The 26,931-nt window shown below is 44.1% G+C and overlaps 1 protein-coding gene across 1 annotated transcript in view; it reads right to left on the bottom strand.

The window, feature by feature from the left end:
- Positions 1-5,302: 5,302 nt before the first annotated feature.
- bcl11ab (BAF chromatin remodeling complex subunit BCL11A b) overlaps positions 5,303-26,931 on the bottom strand; it is a 32,394-nt gene continuing 10,765 nt past the window's right edge. Inside the window, exon 3 of the mRNA XM_026360646.1 lies at positions 5,303-8,491. Within this exon, the coding sequence (XP_026216431.1) occupies positions 6,513-8,491 (1,979 nt within the window). The 3' untranslated portion in view covers positions 5,303-6,512. The remainder of the gene's footprint in view (positions 8,492-26,931) is intronic.

Here is a 26,931-nt window from a genome sequence, read left to right as displayed (position 1 = left end):
TTGCACATCGTTAAAATCCTTCTCAGTGGGTCTGAGAAGTACAAGGGGAAAAAAAAAAATTGCACACACACAGACATTTAAAGTAATACTTCACAAGCGAGGTAATCCAGATCTCTGCCAAGATTTTCACTGCCAGTTACAGCACATATTGTCTAGCGGGCAGACTACGACTCAGATGCTGTGAAGGCGAAGGAGGAGGAGGAGGAGCAGTGGACTGCTGTGATCTAGTTTACTATTTTGGCTGGGGCTTTCTTCTCACTGTGTGGTCATGGGGGAGACCGGCGCAGCCAGCAGTCACTGAGGACACTGGCTGGCTGCAGCCTGACAGAGAAGCCACATGGTCAGAGAGAGAAAGAGAGGCAGATCGCGTTAACAGAGAACGAGTTGTAGGGAGAAAGACAAGATAGTGAAGAATGTGGATGAGGTTATTCTAGTTTGCTCTTTTACGTTCTTGCATTTTCTCACTCTCTGTCCTCGTGTGTTCTTTCTCTCCCTTGTGCTCAAACCCTTCCTCCTCACGGTTGCACTTCAACTTCAGCCACCTCTGTCTGACCAAACTTTGCTCCATCCATCCCCGTGTCCCTCCTTTCTCCCTTCCCCCCTTTTAGCGCTCTCTCTCTCCTCAGACAGACACAGCTACCCTCCTGGACGTTTCCTTTCTGCTGGCCTGCCCCAACAAAGGTGCTCAGTCATGTGAAACCTAATCTCCAGCCCCCCAAAACCTAACCCTTGACCCCTTCAGTCTTCACACAGCCAGAGGGGGAGGGGAGCTGGGGCAGGAAAGGGAGGCTTTTGGGAAAAGGTCACATTCCCTAAGACACTTTTGTGTATGCACGTGTGTGTGTGTGTGTGTGTGTGTGTGTGTGTGTGTGTGCGTGCGTATGTGTGTGTGTGTGAGCGTGCATGCACCCAATCCATTATATGGTTTGTGCTCCAGTGTCAGCATGTGTGTTTGATTTCTTGTCTGCATACAAACGTGCATGGGGGGGGATTGCCTGTATACTCCTGTGATTAACTGCCTTTTAAGTTTTCATGTGTGTTCATGCATGTCCGTTGTACAGTAGGTATGAGTGTTGACGTGCATAGACACACTGCATGTGTGTGTGCGTGTTTGTAAGAGAGCACTTTCAGCTACAAAGACTCGCTGCCTATAGACAAAACACAGACTCTGTTTTCTAGCTAGGCCAGACCTGTAAGTCTTGTCTGGGCAGAGCTCCTCTCCTTCCACTCGGTACTGGCAATCTTCAGATCTTTGTGTGTGTATGAGTAAAGTGCACGCAGCACAGTGTGTGTATGTGTGAGGAACTGGGTGTCAGCTGTCCTGGGTGATTAGTGCTTTTATATTGTTCCAAGGAGCCCGGACGAGGCCCCCTCTTCACTGCAGCACAGCACAGCTGCAGTCTGCCTCTCCATCTCTGCTCTTCAGCCTTCCCCTACTCACTGACACTCATGAGACAGGATCGAACCCAAGGAAAAAAATGAGCCTGAAACGGAGGCAAGAACTACAGAAAGAGAAATGGACAAAGAAACTAAGCATGACGGAGTGCATATAAAACAGTTAATGATGAAAGGAAGGGATAGGAGAAATAAAGAGAGATGATCCAAAGACAGTGGACACGAGAGAGAGAGAGAGAGCTGTAACAGAGATACAACAAAGGAGGTAGAGAAACAGAGGGAGAACAGCAGACAGGGAGAAGTGACATATTAGGAGATTACTGAATCAAGGTATCAGCTCTCTCCTGGACATATTTTCCCCAGCTATGCCTGGGAGGCCTCTCCTGCTTTAAACACACAGGCAAGTCAGGACAGAGAGAGGTGAAGAAGAGGAGGAGGAAAAAAGAAAAATAGAGTTGGGGGAATCTTTATCTTTTCAAGAGCGTTTGTGAACTAGTTTCAATTTGCATAATGAACTAATAAATTCCTGCCTTCAACAGAGAAGCAGTGTATCCCCTTAAGACTTGCCAGAAATGAGAGTAACAAAACTAACACTTTTTCATTTTCTCCAACATCTTGTTTTACAAATGAAAAACAAGTCTGGCAAAAAAAAAACAAAGCTATTCATACAGGACTTATTATTATTCTATGTGTGACAAACCTTTTGGAAACTCTCTTTTCAAACGAGGAGCTATAACAGTTGACTTTACGAGTTAAGGACATATGTCTACACAAGGAGGGAGAGGAGGGGGTAGGGATGGTAGGCAAGGACCAAGAGTCTGCTATGGGAAAACTATGTCTGCTATGCATGGGTTGTTTGGTGGCGGGATTTGTGGGCCAGAGCATTGTTGCTCTCTTGACATTGAACTTGGGAGAGACTAAAGAGGGGGGTAACCACCCAACTAAACATTATAAGTGTGCACGTATATGTGCAAGAACACACACAGGCTGTTCCTCACACCCAACACTCATCCAACCACCCCCACTTCCTTGGAACTCTGCTTTATCTTAACTGTCAACACCTGGCCTAAGCAGGAACCTCTCTCTATCTGTGAACTTTAATCTGGCCCTGCTAGGCAAACAGCGCCGGGCACGGACAAGGAGAGCGATTAGTCTGTCACGTTGCCCTCCAGTGCTTCAGCAGGGAGAGCAGGAAACAGGGAAAGGAGAGGGGAGGGGGGAGAGAAAAGAGAGGGGCTGGGACGTAGGAGGATATGTAAAGGTAAACCTGTAAAAAGAGACAAAACACATGAAGGGGAATAAGATACACAAAGAGAGAGAAAATGCTAAGGGAATGGGGTGATAGGGGAGAAAAGAGATGGGAGGCAGGACAGGGAGACAGACAGGCGGAGATGGGAGGGTTGCTGAAGATATAACACAGACGCTGAGCTGACCTGACAAGGCCACAGACCAAAGATATGGTGGTGAACTTCCACCCCCATGATCGGTGACTCAAGCTGAGCCATGCAAACACACCTGGGCGCCATACATCCTAACAAACAGACTCACAGAGCTCTTATAGCATAATATATTAGATCATCTGTGCGTTTCAGTGGCTGCTTCTGTGGTAATTTTAATTAGACTGTTAGTATGCAAACAAGAATGAAAAGAGAAGCACCAAATTCAGATATGTATGTAATACTTTTTATTTTTTTCAAGACAAAATGGCTGAGTGAAGGGAATAATGCAGACAACAGCTGAAAATAGAGTGGCATCTCCATAATTGTAAAATAATAACAACAACGAAAATCTGCAATTTGAGCTAGAACTCATTAATGTTGGTCAATGACCTTTGGTCATCAAACAGCGAAATGAAACCTTTAGGAGGGAGAAGAATGAACAGATTTGTTTTGCAGTGACTCTGTTCTGAACAGAGCATGTGTGTGTATAGTCATAATAAATAATGTCGACCAATATGCCGTAGGTCAACTTCAAGTTCAGTTCAGAACAAATAGCTTGAGAGTAAATACAGAACACAGGATGAAATCAGGCTGAAACCAAAATGTACCTCAATACCATCAGCAATGATAACATGTACCAAACTTTTTTTCGTCTTTCTATGATTTCAATTATATTTAGAATATGCCTTGCATATGAGATGTACCATATTTAAATTATAAAGCACCATGGCTCGTTTGGCAATGAAAAAAACTAAATTCCAAATAACAAGAAAGGAAAACTGTAGCAAAAAAAAAAAAAAAAAGAGCTTTTTCAGATTGATGTTGGATTGATTGCATATGACAAAAGGTCTTTTTAAAAACGACTGGAATGTTATCAGGTGGTACATGTTTAAGGACAGTAAAAAGTTGGCTACCGAGAAAACCCAACAATAGCTTGTATTACTGCATATAAAATGGCAGGAGAGAAAAAAAATATAAAACAAACTAAAAAGGTATGTACAACCACCTGTTTTTACCTCATTGTGGTCACTCCAGCGGGACTGCCTGAAAAGGCCATTATATGACCTTTCACCCTTGAGGAACACCACAACATTTTATTTTTTAAAAACATACTTATTTTCAAGCATACAAATTATTCACACTATATTATCCTGCCAAATTAAGAAAATATACGGTGGCAGCTTGTTGGGATTTTTTTTTTTCACTACAGAAAAAAAGGTACATTGAAACCTTTAAAGAGTACAGGCAAAACAGTTAAAAATACAGGCTCCAACATAAATACTATAAGTGCCTACACTAAGTGAACATTAATTTCAAATACCATTCTAAATACAGGAAAAAAGTAGACCATAAATGTGTTCTGAACATAGGAACTTACATGAGTGTGCATTTTCCTATGTGTTTTAAGATCTCTCTATATATTTATATATCATAAATCTCTCCCCAATGCAAATTTTTGTTCAACCTGAAGACTTGTGTATAATAAAGGCAAAAAGATGAGAGACATGTTCATTACAAATCATTACATAGTGATCGAGTCTCGAACGTCGCCGAGACCCAAGAGAGAAAAGCAATAATCGCTAAATAAAAAAATCAAACAAAATTTAAATAAGGTTCTCCCCTAAAGATATTGAAGTGTTACTTTAAAAAAAAACTGACAACACATTTCACTTTTTAATCAAATCTGTAGAATTTGTAGCTTTCTGTAATGAGCAGTATATTTCTATTGTTGGTACGAAGCAGGATGTTTCTATGGCGGTTCCTGCATTGATACCCCCAAAAGCCCAACTTATGTTCAGTTTTCAGGAGGAGACATGGCTGGCAACGGTTTCTAGTTCAATAGTTTGTTTGTTTTTTTTTTTATTAATTTTATCTTTTTTAATTTTATTTATTTTTTTGTTTGTTTTTTAATGCAAAGCAATGATACCACACTAATCTGTCAGCATAAGAGCAAGTTTTCCCTTGAGTGTCCGAGTGTAAACTGGGAAAATTGAACAGTGCACGTAGGTAGTCCCAGATTGAAATCCGGTCATCATTTTATACTCAACCGACTGTATCTCCGATTAGAGAGACAGATACAGAATCCAAGGCAGAGTGACAAGTGCTATATCATCAACAATGACAGGGGATGGAGATAGAAAATACAACTACCACAATGAGGTCTAGAGCATGCTAACTCAAAAGAAAACAAATTGTTTGCTCTTAAAAAGGTGTTGTGATTGGGGCATTTGTTGAAACAAATTTTTTACTAAATTCAGATTTTTCACTTTTGCTGTGGACTTCAATTTTAATCATTCCCGATGTGAGTTAATAAAAAAGGTTTGAGATTACTTAAGGGTTTCTAGGATCTAATGCAGTAAAGAGAATAAGCGCTATAAGGATATAAACATTTGAATTGTAGCGACACCTGGTCAACCCACTACCCACCCAGTACCCTGACCCTCCACCCACCCTTCTACACCCGCCCAGTTCTCTCCCAAAATCTGCCTGGCTTAGAACTACTAAAACCCACTGTGTGGTCTTCAAGTGGCTGCTGGCTACACACTGCTGCCTGGCTGACACTGAAGAAACATAAGTCTGTGCTACTTACAAAAAAAAAAACCTGCAAACGTTTAATTTTCAAAGAAAATAAACACTCTGGAAAATCAAGAGCTTTACGCTGGTTAAAACGACTCATTGGAGTACCCTCCTCAGTATGGTACACATGTACCAGAAAACATAAACCCCTAATCCAAAATGCGCCAAACCCTTAACTCCTTTTAGCATGTAACATGCCAGTAAACAGAATCATATCTGGAGAATAACAATATACATGAGTCAGGCAGATAGATGATTTAACAGAGATACACAAAATGTTTTTTTCATTTTTGCTTCAGCTGGTTCCTTATGCTCTGCTAAGTCACAAAATGACAGGGTCGTACAGGTGCTTGATGCAAGGACCTGCTTATTCCATATGTGTGCAACAATGACCTGTAATCTTCTACAGCTGAAACTCCGAGCTTATAGCAAAAAGGAGGATGAACTAATGCAGGTAAAATATCCAAGGCACTCTTTGTTGTAATTTCACACCATATTGTTAATTTCATTGCTGTTTGTAAAAGAAATATGTCATGGCGCTAGTGCCCAGCATTTCATAGGCAGCCCAATTTTATATATATATCTTATCTCAATCTTGCATGGAAAATCTTTCTCAAAGATCAGTTTTAAGTGTGACCCTGCTAGCTTTGATGTTTTGATAATATGACACTTTTCACTATGTCTGAACACAAAACTGTACATGATATGTAAAACAGTATGCACTGTATGCAGCATGGGTTCTCATAGCTAACTTTTTCATGTTGAAGAAATCAAAAGTATCAACAGCAACACCACCAGCCGAGGACAATTTTCTCTCTAAGTAGCCAAAACACACTGAGCATGCTGTCCAGTTACAAAAAATACAAAACGTGTAAATTATTGCACAATAGAAAGGCTCAAAAAGTTTTGCGTTTGATGCAATAGTATTGCCCCAACGATGGATCATGCATTCAGCTTTTTCCAGTTGAGGATGGTTACAGGGTTGTACTGTGTATTGGTGTCTAACCCTGTTGTCCGTTCCCCTCACTTATTGGCTACTTAGCCAGGGTCGCTTTTTAGCCAGGGGAGCTGTGAAAGAGCTGCCAGCATGCTGCTCTTTGCTTACTCGGTCTTAATGTCATTAGCTAGAGTGCGGTCGCTGTGCCACTTCTTCATGTGTTTCTCCAGAGTGCTGTATACACTGAAAGGCATGTGGCAGATTTCACATTTGTACACGTCCTTGCCCATCTGTCCATGGGTTTTCATGTGGCGGGTGAGCTTTGAGCTCTGGGCACACGCATAGCTGCACAGCTCACACTTGTACGGCCGCTCTCCAGTGTGACTGCGCCGGTGCACTGTCAAGTTGCTGCAGTTCTTGAACACCTTGCCACAAAACTCACAAGTGTCACTACGCCGGCCATCCTTGGAACTCGGCCTGCCATTTCCACTCCCACCATGGGGAGTGCTTGCCCCACTGCCGGTGCCACTACGTCCTGAAGCAGCCCTTTCCCCATCCAGCTCGCCAGGTGGAGTGGAGAAGCGCAAGCTGCCATTCTCTGATGAGTGCTCAGATGAGGAGGCAAAGGGCGATTGTCTGGAGTCCCCACCTGTAAAGGTGATGAAGGGGTCCTTGAATTGTCGTGAGGCAGCGTAGCCAGCTAGCCACTGGGAGTACACGTTCTCTGTGTTTGGGATAGTGGGTGTGGGTGGGTCAAGGTCCTTTTCCACCTTGATGCGCTTGGACAGGGGACTGAGGGAGCCAGGACTGACCCCTCCGCCCAGTAGTTTCCTGGAGAGGCTATCAGTGGATAAAGGTCCTAGGCCATTGATGGTAGTAGTGGTTCCATCAACGAGCCGGTCTGACTCCATGGCCGATTCCTCATCACCAGGATCCCGGGATGAACTCCGGCGCCGTGGGTGCAGGGCTTCACTGTTCTGGTGGTGGCGGGCTCCTTCTAACCGCAGACTAAACCGATAGTCATTCCTTCCCTCTTCATCAACCCCAGGCTTACTCTGCATTTCCTCCTCATCCCCCTCTTCTTCTTCCTCCTCCTCTTCTTCCTCTTCATCTTCTTCTTCCTCCTCCTCCTCCTCCTCGTCCTCCTCTTCTCCATTTTCAGGCATCAGGCCATTGTTTTCACTCTTAAACTTGGCCACCACTGATTTAAGGGCATCTGTGGCACTGCCCATCAGCTCACTGGTACCGGGTTCAGGAGAACTGGCCGTTGAGAGGCCGTCATCTGACTTGGCATTAAGCACCGAAGACTTGTTCTGACAGTGCGTCTTCATGTGTCGTTTCAGTTTGCTGGCCTGGGTGCAGGCATGGTTACAGAGGTGACACTTGAATGGCTTTTCCCCTGTATGGCTACGCCGGTGAACAATTAGGTTACTCTGGAACTTAAAGGTCTTCCCGCAAAACTCACAAGACTTTGCCTTAAGTGGTGTGCCCGGTTGAACTGCATTGGATATAGCATTGGGGGTGGAGCGTGAGCCGGAAGGTGACTGAGATGTGGAGCGGGGAGGCGTAGCAGAAAATGGAGGCTTCGAACCTGGCTGAAATGGCTGCAGCAGCCGTTGCATAGGGTTGGGTCTGTTAGGGGACAGAGGCGGAGAAGCTCCAGTTGCATTCCCAGCAAGCTCACGAAGACGTCTTGAGAAGTCCATGCTTGAAGGAGGTTCTAGTGGCACTGAGTTTAGCCTCATTACTCTGTCAAAGGCGCTGGGATGGTGTGTTGCCAGGGCCAGATCATCTGGACTGAGGTGGTGGCGGGGTGGTGGGCTAAATAAGGGTGGGGTTCGGGGGTAACGACCTTCCCGAGGTGTAGATGCTGAATCCCGGCCAGACCCAGAGCCTGGCATCCTCAGAAGGCTGTAAGGACTGCCGTCAGCTAAGTGGACAGCATGGAGGGGAGGCTGGGAAGAGGCACAATCACCCCCCATCCCAGGAGCTGCAGCCACGCGGGGGGTGAGGGGGCTGCCAGGCTCGCTCTCCAAATAGATGCGGAAGCCGTGGGTGTTCTGGGCATGCTGGAGCAGGAACCAGGCACTGGTGAAGGGCTGCTTGCAGGTGGTGCAGGTGTAACTGCTGGGTTCATCTTTATCTGACAAAAAAGGACACACAGACAGAAAGAAAATTTAATTAACCAATTAAAATGACATAAGACAGGTATGAAGTTTCAAAATAAAAGAAAGTCATCACCTATCATTTTTTCCCAAAAGTCATTGATTGTGTGCAAGCCTTATTTGAGATTTTAAAATCTCAGCAAAAATGTTTTTTTACTTTTATGATTAATTACATGACTGAAGCATACAATACGTTTTTAAAATTGTTACAAATTCTGAGAACCTTAACTATAGCACTAAGGCAAATGCAAAAGATTAAATATACATTTTATAATTTTATCAAAGCGGCACTCACTTCCAGTGGGTGTACGCTTAACAAAAGAATAAATAAAACAATGATGAGAAATATCTCAGGCAGCAAATACACAATTTACACAGTTGAAAAGGCATAGGAATATTTCAAACAATAATTGACTTTCAATAGCACTTGCACAGTGACCTGAGATTTGCCTGACAATGCACGCCTAATCTCGTTAAACACACTCATCTCTACTCCAATGCCTTGTTTACAGAATTAGCTAGGCTAAAGTGGGACATGTATCTGATGCTGCATATTAACGCTGAATACAAATAAGAGGTCACATGTTAATAAATTGTACCAGCGTTTATCACAAAAAACACACATTCACAGCCAAAAGAAGCAAAGGGGAAAATTATGTGTGTGTGTTTGTGTGTGGGTGGGGAGGCTCCTATGAAAATGCATTTCATGCATTACTTTTCTATTTCTGATATTTCATGCTTTATGGATTTATTTAAATCCTCTCAGGTGAATAGAAAAGGAGAAGAAGGGGAAAGCAGAAGTGAGAGATATGCAAAATAAGAGGCATCCGCCACTTGCAAATGTGCTCCCTCTTTCATCTTTTGCCTTTCTTATCCTTTCTTCTCTTTTTTTCTTTTTTCACTGGAGGGCATTTTTCTGAAGTCATTTGCAGACACTGAACCCAAAACCATGGCCATACCGTGCTGCAAAGCGAGAACAAGGGAGAGGGAGAGAGGAAGATATTCTGATGTGTGTATGATTGCAACTACAAGCGATTTCTAAGATGGTGGATGGACAGTCTTGCATGTTTTAAGCCTGCTTTGGTTGTGAGACAAAGGGGTGAAGAGGGGGCAGAAAGAGAATATAGCCGCTGAGAGAAATGAGGGATGTTGCAGATGAGCAATATAGTGAACAGATTGGTGTTTTGTGGTTTTTTCTGTCTCATGTGTCCATGGCCGCTGCGGCCCCCTCTGAACAATCTCACTTAAAGACCAGAACACAGCATAAAATGTGCACCCAATCAAACCTCCACGCAAACCTTTTTCTCTTGACTGAAAAGAGTTGAAGGGGGGGTATACTGGTAAATTATGGATCATTACAATCTGCAAAAATTACAGTTAATTGCTGCCACCTGCAAGGGGCTTTGACCCACTATGGAATTTTTCCATCATAAAAAAGCCATTTGCCCATACAAGTTTTTGCTCCCTCTCTCATAAGCACAAATAAAATGTGCCCATTACATTGGCTCTGGCTGCATGTATGTTTCCTGATTATGTGTGTTTTTATGACTTTAAAGAAAAAACCCTATACTACTCATAAAACGGCTGCAATAGCCTGGCCTCTCCTGTTCGCTTTGCTTTGATGTGCTGCATGTACACACTTCCTCAACCCCCTCCTAATGCGTGAGCTATGTATGAGTGTGTATGCATGAGGAGGAAAACAAATGATTTTTTTCTGTTGTTGTTGTTGTGAAGGACATAAGAGAGAGATGGGAGGTTGGCTCGAATGTCATCTGCTCCTCTGAGATGCAGCCATTTCCGTCAGAGGAAAGAAAAAAAACCCACGAGGGATCATGGGAGTGAAGTAAGGAGGCAGGGAAAAAGGAAAGTAGCGAAGGAGTGAGAGAAGTGTGGCGTGAAGGGGACATTCTTAATGACAGCTCACCACATTTCTGAAGGACACAAGAGCCACAACACTGCACTTCAAAGGCAGTAGTCAATTCATTTTCTTAGGTATCAAAAGCAGCATGTCTTGTACTATGCAATCACCAACCCATCTATGGGCATTGGACAAAATGTGCTCATGCCACAAGCAGCAATGATAATTGTTATTCTCATCCAGGCAGTGGACACATTGATGGGCATCAACAAGCCAGACCAATGCATGCCCAGATTCACAACAATAGAGAAAGGATATCTAAATAAGCCCACTATTGTCCTTAATAGCTGTCCTCAAAGGGATGGAAAGACAGTTATTCAGTAGGAAAAGAAAGACATCCTGACAAGGCGTTTGATGGCCTTCAAGGATTTTTTTTCTAGTATAGAAGAGCAGAGAACTGTGCAAGACAGGACAGATGATCTTATAAACGAGTCTGTCCTCTAATGGAATAAAGGAGAGCTCCCTTTCACTCTCTCTGTTTCTCCTCTTCCACTAACTCCAAGTCTGTGGTGAGTTAGGGCTGGAGAGCAGGAGAGCTGGGGCTAATGTTGAATCTCCAGGTCCCTTTGAAATAGGATCAGCAGAGAGGAGAAACCACACTGACAACCCCTTAGCTGCCATTTCATGGAAGGGGCTGAAAGAGGGAAAGATAGAAAGCATATAGGAGTAGTGAGAGACGACAGGGGGATCAGGAGTAGTAAAGTAAGAGGATGATAATCAGAAAAAAGAGGAGTACATAGTACAAAGGCAGAGCGCAGATGAGAGATGTAGTCAAAGAAGGAGAAAAGAAGAGTTAACAACTCCTTCTAAGCCGTTTCAGGACATTGCAACACAAAGCAGACGGCAGCTATTATGGTGTCTAACGGACAAAGTGCACCGCTATCAAGCAGAGAATATGATCCAGGTCTCATGCAAAAAGCACAAGGCCGACTGGCACAAGGGCAGAAGGAAAATGATGGCGCCTTAAAGAGTAGATATGGTGGTGGGTCGCTGCCGACACCATATTCACACCAGCGTCCCAGACATCAGTGTTCCCAGACAAAGCAATGCACACAAGTAGTCTAGGAGGCTGGGGCATCATGTACACTTAGCTCATGCAGATTGCTCTATTGTTAGTGACCCAGCCCCCAAACCCAGTTCCACAGAGACTCTCTCAATCTCTCAGTCACCACGCACATGTACACAGAGCAACCATACCACCCCCGTGGTCCCTTTCTCCTATCAGTCCAAACACAAGCAAACAAAACAAAAGACGACAAGGCAATCGTGACCACGAACCAGTGTGTTGGCAGGTTAATGATGCGTTAAGGAAAAAAAAAATCATCAACTGTCTCTTTCTCCCTTCATTACTGAATCCGTCATCATCTGCACACACACTTTCTAGACTTTCTAGAAAGTCTTCTAGTCAGACTTTCTAGACATACGTCCAAAAGTTGGCAGACCCTCCTCGACTTCCGCTTTTTTGTTGCGTCCTTGACCAACCCTGGGGGTGGACTCAGGCCGTCCTTGCGTGACCACGTAGCTCTCACTAATATTGGTCATTTAGCTAATGGAGGAACGAGCTAACAGGATTAGCTCACAGGCCTTCCAAAAGTAGGAGGAACAGGAAGGCTCCGAGACAGGGGACACGAGGGGACACAGCGTGTCACCGCAATTTCCCAAAGTTATCAGTCGCCTGGGCTCGGGAGCACTCACACTCACACCTGAAAAGTGATTATGCTAATAGCAGGTCTTTGCCAATATTCATAAGTGTTTATAGGTGTTGGAGTGAGTGCCTTGGGGAGACAGAGGGTTGTCAATACAGTGCCTCTTAAGTGTGCCTCAGCCGTAACTGGTGTTAATGTGATTACCACTCTGTTTATGTCATTAGGGTATTCACAGTCAGGGATTGGACAGGGGTGAAGGGTGAGGCAGTGAAGCGGAGGCTGAGAAAGAAGGTGGGAAGTAGTCTATGCTCCCATTAGTGCTCTTCTTCAGAGCGTTTGCTAAATTTACTCTCTTGTACATGACTTTCAGCTGACTTAGCTGACAGTGGCATGGTGAGGAAAAGGTGTTGACAAACTGTAATTATTTGGATTTGTATTGTATTATTGGCTTTAGAGAGGGCAGGCAGAGCCTTTTTTATGTTTGAGTGTTGTTTCAAATATGCTTTATGTGTTTCTGCATCCATTCGTATTTATAAAAACACCTGATAGAGCAACCAGCTGGACTTGGCCATCCTGCTTCTTTCACTATCTCCTTTTTTTCCCTGTGTTTCTCTGCTACCGCCACACACACCCGAGCTCATACACTCACTTCTTTGTCCTGGGCCAGACTCGTTGTGCTACACTGAGCCACTGGCCACAGACAAAAGGCTTGTTTGACCAACACTTGTTCCTGAGACAAAGCCGGATGCAGGAAATACGGTTTACTAAACAGAAAGCCAGCCAGGGAATAGAACAAGCCTAAATCCTAGTCTTTTTACAAGTCTGATGTGGACCGGGATCTGCAACGCTGGCTGGGGTTGGATTCACACATTACACAGTTGGGAAAAGCTGACCACTAAACATCACACTTAGAGGGAAAGAAAAAAAAAAAAAACAGGAAAGAGGCAGCGAGAAAACGAAAGAATGGAGAGCTAAGGGAGCAAAAGATGCGGAGCAAGAGAGAGAGAGGTAGACTGAGAGAAGAAAAGCCAAGCTGGCATGGACAAGCAAGGGGGTGGGGGGGACAGATCTCCAGATAATGATGCATGGTGGTCTTTGAGGGCCTGTGCCCAGTATAAAGTAATCTGCTGGCTGTAGCTTTGTCTCCAGTCGGACTTTCACACTTCTTACCTTTCCTTTCCCCCTCTCCTTCGCCTGAAAGTTGATAAGAGCAACTGTGGAACTGAGGCGTCTCTCTGAGCCACTAAGAAGCCATTACGGACAGATGGCATCCACGCAGGGGCCAATGAATGTGTGCACCATATACAATAGACAAATGTGTGTGTGTGTGTGTGTGTGTGTGTGTGTGTGCATGCTGGAGAAGTCAGCGTGTTTTTCATATGGTTTTGCATCAGTGTGAGCATTTCTTTAATGGCCATATATGCTCACTTTTAGCGAGTATGACCAGATGACTGTGTCCATATATGCGTGCATTTATATGTGTGTGTGTAGACATTTGAATGTGATACACTTGCCACAATCATTTTAAAATTAGCATTGCTCTACACTGCACATTTCTCTGTGTAACCTCACTTCCTTTGATGTTTTCTCGGTTGAACTGTGTTTGAACTGACCGTCCACCCACCCCTCCGTCCGTCCATCTCTCTATCCCTCCATCTACCCATCCATTCATTCATTTTGACTAAGCCCAGCTGGACAGCTTCGTGCTTGGGTGCGGCTTGGTCCGGCAGACCTTATAATAGGCTGGGCCAGCCGTGTCTCTGATGCAGATCATTATTTGCTCTCTGCTTACTAGTAACGGTGGGAGGCCGCACACTATTGTTTCTCATCCTAGGGCTAATGGTACAGTGAAAAGACCTCTAGACTTCTAAGCTTAACCAGTCTAATTAAATGGACCATCGCTTACGTAAGCATCCGCAGAGATTATTTATTGAATCGGGATCTGCTTCACAGGATCAAACCACTGTCAACAAAAGCCAACACTCAGTGGAGAAGCTTTTAAATAAAGAAGTGGAATCAAAGAAACTGCAAACTGCCAAGTGTCAGTTTAAGCACACATATCCAGGTACATAAGAAGACTTAATCAAGCAGGAGTATTTTTGGACTCGGGCAATATCCCAGATGGGCGAGGAGTCTCTGAGCACTTCAGAGGGGTAAAGTGAAAAGTGTTCTGTCAAAGAAATAATATGTCTCAATAAACTGCAGCTTAGGGGGAGGAGAACAGAGTAAAAAAGACTAATGATGAATATAACAGAATACAATAAAATATAATAGAATGCGTACACATGTTCAATTTTACTTTCAAAGTAAAGGCTGCAACATTCAAATGAGATCATCCACTGTCTTTCCTTACAAGCATCATTCCTGTTTGAAGTGCACAGACAAGATAGCCTCCGTAAGACATGAGGCCAGCAGCCTGAGCTTCACTATCTCTGCATAGCTCAGCTTATGACAGGCTGGCGTTCCTGCAGAAAGGATGGAGGGGGACCAGGGAGGTCGACTAGCTGCACATTTCTGCATAAATCTCCAGATAGATAGCATCAGGAGAGGAGAAACAGGGGAAGGAGGCAGGCAAGCAGCGGAGGATGATAAGGCCCCCGGGGCAGGGCATTCGACACTGTCAAAACTGTTTCGTCTCCGGCTATTGGACGAGTGGAGCGCGTTATGAGCCTGCATACCATTTGCCAGGATGCGATTCGGCTTCACCGGAGCATACAAGGCCCTGTATCTGACCCCCTCGCTTTCCCCCTATTCAGCCTTCACAGACATGCATGAAGATGGACAGAGCAGCGCAAACACCACATGGAAAAAGACTACGAAGATTTGAAATCAACACATTACAGTCACAGTGCGATACAGCTTACAAAAAAGCTTAAACAGTCAACAGCTTTACTGGTGAATATTCAGAGCAACACAATGCACCAACAGAAACCCTAAAAAGCCAGCATGTCAGTGGGTGTCAGTCTCCATTTCGTTTGGCATGACTAGAAGTATGAAAAAATCTTGACATATGTCTAAGCAAACTCAAAAAGTCAGAAACAAAAGTCACAAATCAAAGCTCATAAACTGGCAAGACTAAAAGCCACTGAAGCAACACCTATAGATAGAAAAACTATCGGACTTCTATAGTAAACAAAAACTGGATCCAGTCAACTATTAAATGACCAAAACCACCTGGGTGCAGGCAACACACACACTAAAAGAAGAGCAAATAAAATGTAAACTCCTGAACAATAGTCCTGTTATAATCTTTCTCCACTGTTTCACCCTTTTTCCTTCTACAATTAATTTATTATTACAGACTTTTTGTTTCAAAGAACAAGAATGGATTGTGTTCTGTACAGTTCATTTATTCCTCACATAAATAATTTTTGCCCCCTGGCAGGCCTATGGCATCAGCAAGGCTGCAGCAGGTACAAATTAAACGTCTTGCTTACAAACACTTGTGCAGTAATGATTTCACATCTTCCAATGCATAAAAAACAAGAGGTTTTGCCTCCTAGGAAATAATCTCATTCAGACTGTCATCACCGGCATAAAACACTCCCACAAAACCTGAAGATTCTCTCTCAGCTAAGGTGCCATTTGGAGAATAAAAAAGACATCAACAGACATAAATGACATGTACTGTATTTCCGTTGAAGATTTAAAAGTAGGGGTGAAACAAAAAGCAGAGGGATAGGAGGCCCTATTGGGCTCACTGTGTTGAGTGTCTAGGACAGTGATGAAAGAGCAGAGGATGGTGGGAGAGTGAGCAAGGAAGATAGAGAGAAAGACAGCAATTCAGTGAAGAAAAGTTGAAGAGAAAGAGCGGGGCAGTGAGGGCTAGAGGCCTTGCCTGATCTACAGGCACGGACCTGCAGTCAGGGTGTTTCTGAGCTGATGGAAGGATACACACACACACACGTATGTTTTGTCTGTCTGGAGTAGGTAAACACTTCAGTGTCCAGAGGATAGAGTAATTCCCTCTCCCTCTTGCTCTCTATCCCTCATGCGGCCTGCATGCTCCTTCGTTACTCCTCCTTCCATCACACTTAACACGCTCTGATGACAGCAGTAAGAGAGGTTAAAGTGGGTCTGTCTTTCGCAATCACACAGGCACACACACAAATACGAACAAGGTTTCTCCCTCGCATTCTTTTTTCTTTTAGCCTTAATATCTCTCCTTGGCCTGTAACAGACACAAATGCTGCGACACAATCACAAAATACTTTCTCTAAATCTTCCTTTTCTTGAGCTCAAAGAGACACCACCTTTGGTCATAAAACACCTGCGCTGCAGTACACCTATCATCTTCTCCACCCACTCATTTAGTGCCAGGCAGATCTCAAAATCCATCCATCTGGCCTGTGTGTACAGTGTGTGTGTGTTTTTCCTTGTAACTTGTGCCTGAGGTGCTCATTCACTGTAAATAATATTTCCCATGAAAATGAGACACATTGAGCAGACAAAAGGAAAAGGTGGAAAACAGGGAACGCTCTTCATCGTTATCTGAATTGCTGTGGGACAAAAAAACGAAGGGTGGAGTAGTTTGAGGGTCTGTGCATCTTGGGGTTTCAAATGCACTTGGTAAAATACTACATTTAGAGCAGAAGTAGATTAAGGGAACCGTTAGGAAACACAAAGTCTCCACAAATACTGACCTCAGTTGTTTGTTCCTGAGTAAGCTTGCAGAAGCCCCAGAAGGTCTCCACCATGGGCCCTCGTTGAGATACCAATGAACAAGGGCCGTTTTAAACATGCAGCTATTTTTCACCCTGTTCTACCACCTCAGGGTGAGAGGACCAGGGCATGTGAGCTCGGGCCAACCATAGCAGCTCGTTATGCATACAAGCCTCAAGGCATTGTGGAGGGACATGGCACTTTAAAACAAGAGGGCCAGTGTGTTGGAGTGTCCCGTGGCCCGGAGCTGTGGAGGCTGAGGGTTTAACACGCGTCCCATCTGGTGTGTGTGACTGTGCACACGGTGGTCGAGTGGTTAAGGAAGCATCAATAGCTGGACTTTTTAGATCGAGGGGTATCTCAGGGTCAGATTGTATTTAGCAAATCCATTTTCCTTAGAAATGCAGAAACAGGAAGTTGCGAGGTTCTAGACTTCAGTGTATTATTTTCTAAAATGTTGGTGTAATACATCCTGATTTCACACAGTTAAATACTATGACATGGAGATCTCTGATTCTGTAGTACGGACATAGACACTAACAGTGAGACCTTAATCCCCTACCCCATCGCTATCCATTCATCCACCCCTTTATTCCCTGTTCCATTATTAATTCATCGAGGAGAAAACACTGCTGGGCCACTTCTCAACCCAGACACTTTCCAAATCCTGATTAAAATTGCAAAATGGCCTCCTGTTCAGCCCTAATTCAGCCCCTTCAAGACATTCTGACAGAGAAAGGGAGAGACATGGCAGCGTGAGGAAGATATAGATATAAAGTGACCTACAAATGTTTTCATCACAGTTCCTCTGGTTGTTGTTAGCTCTAATGCCACTAATGTTAAGCCAAAAGCTTGATACCAGCCTGGACCACACCTTTCTAATGTGTTATTTTGGACGAATGCCTGAACTAATGATTACCAAATCAGATGTGTCAAGGTCGGATTTGTTCATTGCCGGGTAAAATATACTTTCCCAGTGACACAAGACTGCACCGCACATGCCAGAGAAAAGACTGTAGGGTTAAAATGGGGTAAAAGCAGTCTGTTAATACATAGATGTAACGTTTACCATCAATAACAGTCCATAAGATGGATGGGCCATATGCTTAGCAATGGCAGGCCACGCTCCACACAATTCTTCATCGCTGAGGCTCACCGTACCAGATTCCTGCCTACTAATTGAAAACATGTGGTCTGATCAGGCCTGATAGCAATGCAAGGGCTGGTTAAAATGGTGGACAATAGGACCTTGTGAGGCTCAGAAAGTTAACACCCAATACTGTATTTCTTTGTCTTCCAAAAGAAGGCAAACTCTGCATTTATATCAATGATTTGTTTAACTTGCTACTGTAATTCCTTGTAAGAATAATTTAAAATTATGTTTACCACAGTTTTTTGTGTCTTTGCAATTTCAGCATCCTATGCACCAACATCATCAGTGGCCTGTTAAAAATACAGAATGTGGACCCTTCCGCTTGTTCTCCCTAGAGGTGTGTCAATAATGCACACATGTCCAAGCATTTGTGAGTGTGATATTAATTAAGGTAGCCAACCAGTAGGTTTCCTTTATGCCCAGCTGTAGAGCATAAATCAAGCTTTTAACAAGGCTAGGGCCCTAAGATATGAAACGGTGCTGGAATTCTACCTGCACAGCCATGCCAAAAACCTGTCTGGGTCTAGGGCTCCCATAGATCACAGTGCTCATACAGAGGGCTATAGTGACCTATCCCGAGGAGGGTAGAAGGAAAAGAGGAGCAGAGGAGCAGAAACGAAGGGTGGTAAAAAAAAAAGAAGCAAGAACTGCTTCTTTTTGGTCCTCGGGTTTAAGTGAGTGAGTGTTGCTGTAAGTATGCTAGTGTGCATATGTGCTAGACCACAACAAATTCTCCTGTTTTTATGAGGACTGTATATAAAAAGCTAAGGTAAGCAAGGAAAAATAATAAGACAGAGTGAGCTAATAAGAGACCGTGAAACCCAGGCAGAGCCAGAGTAACTGGTAGAAAGGTCTGCTGTGAACAAGTTAACTTCAACAAATCAGCAAAAAAGCATTCCTCCCATGCCGACAACACAAGGTTATTAAATGTCTTTTATTTAAAGCGAGACTCTAGAAGGAGCTTTTAGACCAAGAGTTGATGAACAGGATATGTGAAGAAATCCTGTGCGCCTTTGGTGACAGAAGGATTTATTCACAGACAGCTGCAGAACAGGACACATGCATGTACAGACTGACTGGATGGTTGAATGGCAGGCACTGGAGTCCACCTCCAAGCCATCGTTTTAGCACAGAAAGGGTCCGAAAACGCCGACATTCCACAACAGGCAGCAGCAAGACAAACACACACACAACCAATACACACCGGTGACGCAAATACACGAAGATATATACACACACTAAAACAAATCATGCGGCAAACAAAGGTGGGAGAGCTCTGCTAAAGCAATGTGTTAAACTGTACTGTTGTTTATTTTCATAAGTATTAAATAGTACAGGGGAACGTTCCAACCCTTCCAAGTAAAGCTTAAGTACAGGACGGTTGGTTAAACCATATATATAAATAAGTCAGTGTAGAAGTGCGAAAATTTGGATTAATGGCTGATCAGGGGATGAGCAGAGCTGGTTTCTCAGGCTGCACTCTGCGGCACCACCTGAGATTTATGGACCATATGTTTGTGCCATTGCTCCTCTAACGGACTATAAAACTTCATTTACACAAGGCAACAGTGGAGCGTAATGTAAAGCACCATCAACGTGCTAAAACTGTGCCGTGCTGATGCAAATGTCAGGTCTAAATAATTACAGAATGTGATTAACAAAACCTTTCCATTAACGGCAACACTTGTACACGCTGCAGTTTCTGCCTCTCCTTCCCTCTTTTTCTTTTATTCTCTCCTGTATCACCTATACAGTGACAGCCCTGCTAGGAATGTAACTCCACTCCCCGACAACATGAACTCAGGTTCTCAAGATCCACCCTGTCATTTTGAGAGAGGGTGACAACCTTTGACTGATGCAGAGGTCACGAGGGCAATGACCCCAGCAAACTGCTTGTGTTGCAGTCTGAGAAATGAACTGTGGGTTTGCACAAGGTCAAACTGTAAAGATCCTATCTGCTCATTCCATAAATGTCCAGCAGATAATGTGAGGGTCTACGGAGAATTTCAGAAGGGGAAAATGCCTTTGAATACTTGAGAAAACTTCCCCCTTTACCTTTGACACCGCTGTATAGATATATAAAGACGTACAAAGACATGTTTGCTCTTAAAACACATGGCTTTTATTGCTCTCGTCCAGTTTCATCACCTTGCAGTACACAGAGGGGTAGCTGATGAAAAAGGGAATTAAGGGCAGTGCGAGAACTAGGGTATTATCTGAAGAGGAAGGGGTGTAGTTGAAGGGTGTAAAAAGCTGTGTAGAGGAGAAGAAGGGAAAAACAAAAGAGTGGTGGACAGCTTTACACTGCGGCACCCCATTCTAGATTACATTAGTGGCAGCTGCTTCCTTTGTGCGGTTTTATGGCCTGGCCCCAAGAAAAAGCTGCTAAAATTTCATTTAATCTGCTGCAGAAACTGAAGTGTCTGTCAGCCACTCAAACAAGGGGGCCTAAAAGCACCATGCTCTCAGATAACTAAGGCAAAATAACGCTAATAATATCTCTCTCCATGGCCGTACAGGCAGACATTTTGTGTAACCAAAGAGGGCTCGCTTGTGCCAGTGCATGGGAAACTGGCCCGCTCTCTCGGTCCAGGGGCAGGCCCTTAATGGCGGGTGAGGGAGCCAGACAACGTCCCCCTTCTTCCCTTCTACTCTGCCCCCTTTATCTCCACCTCCTGTTCATCCTTCCAAGTCATTACTTTATGTTAATCACTAAAACTACTAAGAGTGACCCCCGATTTCATTTAATATGCCACTACACTTAACAGCAGATGACAATGCAGCTGCTACAGCTAATTTATTAAGATAAAATAATTGCACAACTGACCCTATATTTTATGTTAACTTTAACACACCCAGTACATATTTTAAGCAAATCCAATCCTCATTCAATTTATATTTATTTTAAAATATTATTAAAATTAATTTGCTGCTTTTCCTGTTCATCAGCAATAGCTTTATTCTGCAAGTCTGGAGAATGGTTTGCCAAATTTCTCAAAGACCTAAAATGCCCCAGGATCTAAACCAAAATTAAACAAGCTACGAACAAAAACAGACAAAAAGTGGAAATGCCCACCATTATCCTTTTAAAAACAAGTGCTATATCTCAACTGCCTTTTCAGTATCCTGCTTCTAAAAACCCAGATACCCAAAGGTAAACACAAAAAGCCGCACAACATTGTGCTGGGCTGACACAGGGATGGAGCTTTGACAGCAGTGGTAACTGACAGAAAGCAGCAGCACAGGCGGTTAGGGGCAGCTTCCTTCCTGGGCTTTGGGTTCACTAAACGACATGTCCACATGCGTCCACATGCATTTTGTTCAGATAAACTGAGAGGAAGAAGTCGGGATGGTTGAAATAGAAGGGGCTATTTTAAAAAGCACATGCAACCGGCCCTTTTCCTTCAACCTCTCTGATGATAACATGGCATAAGTGTGGAAAACCAGGGGGAATAGGGAACTGTGAAGATACAGGAAAAGGCCAAAGCCTCAAGCAAAGATACAGAGGCAGTTTCGCCACTTTCTCAGTTTGAATGGGGCAGATCACAGATGACGAACATAAGCTTGTGGCTATATATCCCACAGGAGCAGGTCTCACTTGCACACCGCTCATCCTCTCAGCTTTGGCTTAGGCTTAAGCGACTGACACCGCTGTGTGAGGAAAATGACAATGTACGAACACCACACAAATGAAAAGAGTGGGGAACTTTTCTTCTAGCCCAGTAAGACAGGCAGGTTTGGCTCTTCACTGTCAGATTCATACCACTTCAATGATTGCTCTAATGTCCAGTGCTATCTGTTTCAAGTCCTTATGTTAATCTAAGGTCATGTCTACAACAAAAGCATTTCAGACACATTTTTGCATATCATGCAGATGACATGCAGCAGATGCAATCCTATTTTAATCAGTCCAGTTGTCTACGCAGCCTGCAGGTCACATTCCTTTCTGTAATCTTCTGCTTCCTCTACTGACACTGATCAGTTTAATCAGTGGCATTAAAAAGATGGGAGCATGCAAAGAAACCAAGATGATTTTAACTTAAATTAAAAAAATACGCTAACAGACACCCAACCATTACTTTTTCCAAATAAAACAGTGTCGAAAGAAAGAAAGAAAGAAAGAAAGAAAGAAAGAAAGAAAGAAAGAAAGAAAGAAAGAAGCAACACTGAAGCATAAATGAGTGCTAATGAAGACATAGCAAGCTGTAGGGGTGGGGGGGGGGCGGAAGAGATGGGCGAGGGCAAATTAACCTTTTTAATTGGAGAGTGGTAGCCCTCTTTGGACCCTGCAGTTGGATCCAGAGTGCTGACAGATGATGAGAGGGAAATGGCAGGCCTATTACAGGCAATCTGGCCTTGCAACTTGGCAGACCACAGCAGTACCAGAGCCTGGGGAGAACAGGGCATGTCCAGCATGGAAAGCACTCCCAGCCAGACTGCTCACTGGCAGAGAAGGGCTTGCCTCAATAAAGGTATAAATAGAGAATGGTTATCTTGACACTTTGAACTATGGAGTAAAGGGTTGTCATAAGGGAGTCTGGTTTCTTGTTTGATAACAAAATACTACCTGGTCAAGAAAAAGGAGAAGGGCTTTGCCTTAAGAAACGAAAGAGAGAGAACCAGTCTGACGGGTATGAGAGAAGAGAGGTGCGGTGTGGGGGTGAAGAAATGCACACTGGAAAATTCACACACAACTTGGGTTCATTCGCAAACATTTTCAAACCCAGTACATCTGCCCTGCTGTTCACTAAGGAGCCAGATGTAAGAGAAACACATCAGAGAGGATAACTTCCTGTCTGTCTGTGTGTCTGGATGCAAGAGCCGTGTTTATGTCTAGGGATACAAGGAAAACAAACATCAAGGTCAGAAAAGCTGGAGCCTGTCCAACCAATAGATAGCCGCTTCTTAACAGGGCTTCAGGCCTGTTTTAATATGCAGCCTCAGGGGGAAACCAGGATTTAGACAGAACCCTCAGGCAGGATTTCATATTGAATGCTGGGACCCGTATATTAACATCAGAAAGTGAGTGAACAGCACAGATGATGATGTTACAGTAAAATATAGTCCTCCAAAACTGAACTGCAAAACAACATAGTTAAGCAAAATTTCTCTACACTCAGTGACATCATGTCACGCACCGTCCCACTGTCCAGCAGAAAACATGATGTAAACCTAATCCGCCTGACACCTGCTCTTTAGTGCTGACCCCATTAGCCAGATGTCCATGGACATCTCTACAGTAGGTCAACAATTCTTAGACAACAAATTGTCAATCCTTACCTCTGCCCCCCTCCCCTCCCTTTTTTTTTCTCAGTACAAATCTCAGCACACACTCTGTAACTCTCTTACATTATGTGTTTGAATGACTTACTTCAGAATAAGGTACACACACACATTTTCACATATACTGTAAGCCCACGTGTGTGCCTATGCTCACACACACACACAAACACAAACACACACACATACGGTGTCGCCCCAGCAGCATCCTGTGCCTGCACGCGCATGCACACAAACTCTCGCTTGCAAATTCCTCTCTCACTCTCTCCGTCTTTGTATCTGTCTCTGTCCGTAATCACACACACACACACACACACACACACACACACCAGACACATGGCCGAAGAGAGCAGACTACCATCTGGGAGTAGTGGCCGGCTTTGTCTGGGGGGGGTTGGAGGGGGGTGAAAGCGCCAACATGACCCCCCTTTAAGACACACACATAAACCATACACACAATTCTTGCAACAGCCCCCATCGCCCTCCCCATCCAACTGCTCTAAGTGTGAGTGCTCTTCTCATACAATCTGCACATATACATATGCAAATTTGCAGGGGTGCATTATAAAAACAGCCATCATCTCTCTCCCTCTCTCTCTCACTCCCTCTCTCTCTCTCACACACACAGAAGCGAGATATTTAGTTGGCTTTGGCACCAAAGAAGCCACGCAAGATTTTTGGAAAAGAAAACACGTTTCTGAGAAGTAGAGCAAGAGCTGGAAGGCCGGAAGAAAAGGGGAAGATGAAAAGAAGAACCTTCTTTATAAATAACAAATTAAAAGTGAGCATGTGTGAAATACATGCAAATGGGATTGCATGCATTTACATAGCGACACACACAAACGCATGCACGCCCTGACGCACAAACATACATTATCCATGTTTGCCCCGCAGCATGTGTGTGATGAGCTGCTGCATTAAAAAAAAGAAAGAAAAAAAACAAGAGGTAACACAACTGTCCACTGATTCAACATCGTATCTGACGAAGCATTCAGTGCCAACTTTTTGATACTGGACACCTTTCTAGTTCCAGGGGACGAATACTGTTGTATCAAACATTTAAAAATAAAAAGAAGAAGAAGGAGATGAAGACGTTTGATACAAAAGAAATCAAGTTCTGCTGAGCTGCACATCAAGTCTTTTATCTCGTGTACATCCATCTCAATCAAAGACCAAAAGACCCTGAGTGAGATCAACAGAAAAACAGGAGGACAGAAATATAGAGCAAGAGACGGACACCGATTCCTGTTCGTACAAAAACACCATTCGACAAATCAGTTCGGCTGTGTTTTATTCATATTCACATCACCCGTGAACTTGATTTTTTTACTGAATTTAACAAAGATGACAGCCAAATGAGAAGTGTAGCCTAAAAAAAGGACTCAAATGGATCAATTCCACCGTCATACATGATAAACTCGCCGGTCCTTGAATTCCTTAGATGTTTCGAAGGCAGATCAGAGCTTTCTCCTCTGCCATCTTGAGGCAGGGTTTCAGTGTGAGCTGAAAGCGCGGGACGCACCCGACGTGTAATTAGGAGACGAGCTGTGTTCATCTTTTACTGCGTAGGCATGCTCACAGGTATGATTTCCAGTTCGGCCACATGTGTCGATACAACATATGCTACGTGGATTTGTGGAAATCGTAGCGAACGTAAACCTGACACTGATAGAAGGGTTCTCACCCACACAGCACAACAGTCCATTATGTACATCTTCCATATCAAATTCTCTCTCCCAGTTTTCAGCACTCTCATGTTTGCTGTAATGTTTTCAGTACACAATGGCAGCGGCGGTGTTAAGCTCATGTTGCCCCATCAAGAGGAGCGCACCAACAACAACCAAACACTTTTCCCTCCTCTTCCCACCCTGTTTACAACTGGATCTATTCGTCTCTCGCTTTGTTCCCACGCTCTCTCTCTCGCTCTCTTCTTCTTTTTTTTCTCCTCTGCATTGTCCTGTGCCCTCAGGTTAGAGGTTCTCTCTGTTTCCTCCTCTAAAGCCTGGAAAGAGAGGAGGAGGACGAGAGGAGGGCCGAGGCCTGTCCGTCTGCCTGCTTCGGCCTGGCTGGATAACCGGCCTGAACCGGTTCTGACATAGGTGAACTAGAGACGTGTCTTTTGCCTCTGGACAAAAAAAAAAAAACGAGCCATGGTGGCATTCCATCCACTGACAGCAGGTACCAGGGAAGTGCACATCCATGTGTGTGTGTGTGTGTGTGTGTGTGTGTGTGTCTGCCTGTCTCCCAAGACCTTTGAGGCCTGGACCATTGCCAAGTTCATCTGTTAATGGACAGCTACTCGGAGAGCTGCCCCATCCCCCTCTTTCCCTACTCTCTCTCCCGCAGCCGTGCCTGCTCACGACCCCCCCCCCTTTAACCTCCCCAACCCCCAGCCAGGCCTGCCCAGATACAGGCCCTCACTCTCCCTCCTCCTCCATTCCCTTTCTATCCCTTCCCCTGAAAGCTATATCATTCCCTTTCTCCCTTTTCTCCTCCTCCTCGCTGCCCCCCAACACTCTGTGCTTCTCCTATTCAAGATAAACAGAGTGCTTCAAGTTCAGGGGACACCCTGGGACCCTTTAACAAAGCCATCTATCATGCTGTCTGCCCGAGACTCCTTTGGCCATAGCGAGCTCCACTGCTGCTATGTCTCTCTCAATCTGTATGTGTGTGAGCATGAACACACGCAGGCTGGACACAGACCAGCCAGTCAGCCCGCTAACTCCGACTAGCTACTTGCTCTAGCTGATCCCGAGCTGGACAATTTCCCCATTGTGTTTGTGGCCCCTCCTGGCCTCTGCAAGACCAGAGCAAAGACGCCCCCCCTTCCTTTCCTGCCAATGCACCCCCCCTGTCTCCTGTTAAAACGAGACAAATTCACAACACGTATACACAGCACAGAGCAAAGAACGGCACGCACACATAGGCCACTTTCTCTCCACACCTCCGAGACACTCTCTGCTGACCCCTCTCAGATTCCCCTGAAGTCAAACTGTGGGACGATTAACCAAACTGTCAACAGCTTAATAGTCTGGGAATAAGAGACTGACAGTAGACCTAAGAGCTGTGTGTAAACACTATGGAGATTATGAATGGTACACAAGAGAGAGGAGGAGAGGACGAGAAAGAGAAGCTCCTTTCATGCAAAGATCATAGTTGCAGTTTTTAGAATTCAAACATACAGTGGCAAGAAAAAGTATATGAACCTTTTGGAATTTTATGGTTTTCTGCATTACTTTGTCAAACAAATATGATGTGCTTAAAATAATAGCACAAAAAAATCTGATATATTTTCATACTCTTTCTTGCCACTGTAGGTCTGCTATATGGAAATACTCTGGAAATGCTATATGCAAAAAGCCACTGTAGGACGGTTTTTCAGCTTATATTAGGGGGCCGGTGATATTGAAATAGCAGAAAGTAGGGACATAAGGATACCACAGATGAAGGCCACTGTGAATTGCCACACAGGCTAAATAAATGATTAATTTCAAAAATGTACAACAAGTTGAACCTAATTTAAAGAGCTTTTGATTCCACTTTATAGTCATTTTGGATGCTGTGCTTAATAGTGCTGTTGAATTGTAATGTCTTATCCTGAGAGCTGTTGCCTAATATTTAGTCAAGTCCATTACCATGAATGAGAGTAGACTAAATGTAGAGTGTATTTTGCAGTTAAGTGACTGTTTATCTCAGGGATTGTTAGGCACCACAACACACCTACTACTGTTTGTGGGTCATGACCTTTAGTGCAACGGA

Source organism: Anabas testudineus, chromosome 1 (assembly GCF_900324465.2).
Source record: "Anabas testudineus chromosome 1, fAnaTes1.2, whole genome shotgun sequence".
Classification (NCBI taxonomy): domain Eukaryota; kingdom Metazoa; phylum Chordata; class Actinopteri; order Anabantiformes; family Anabantidae; genus Anabas; species Anabas testudineus.
The sequence above is the reverse complement of the archived record's forward strand: the minus strand, read 5'-3'. Positions and strand labels throughout refer to the sequence as shown.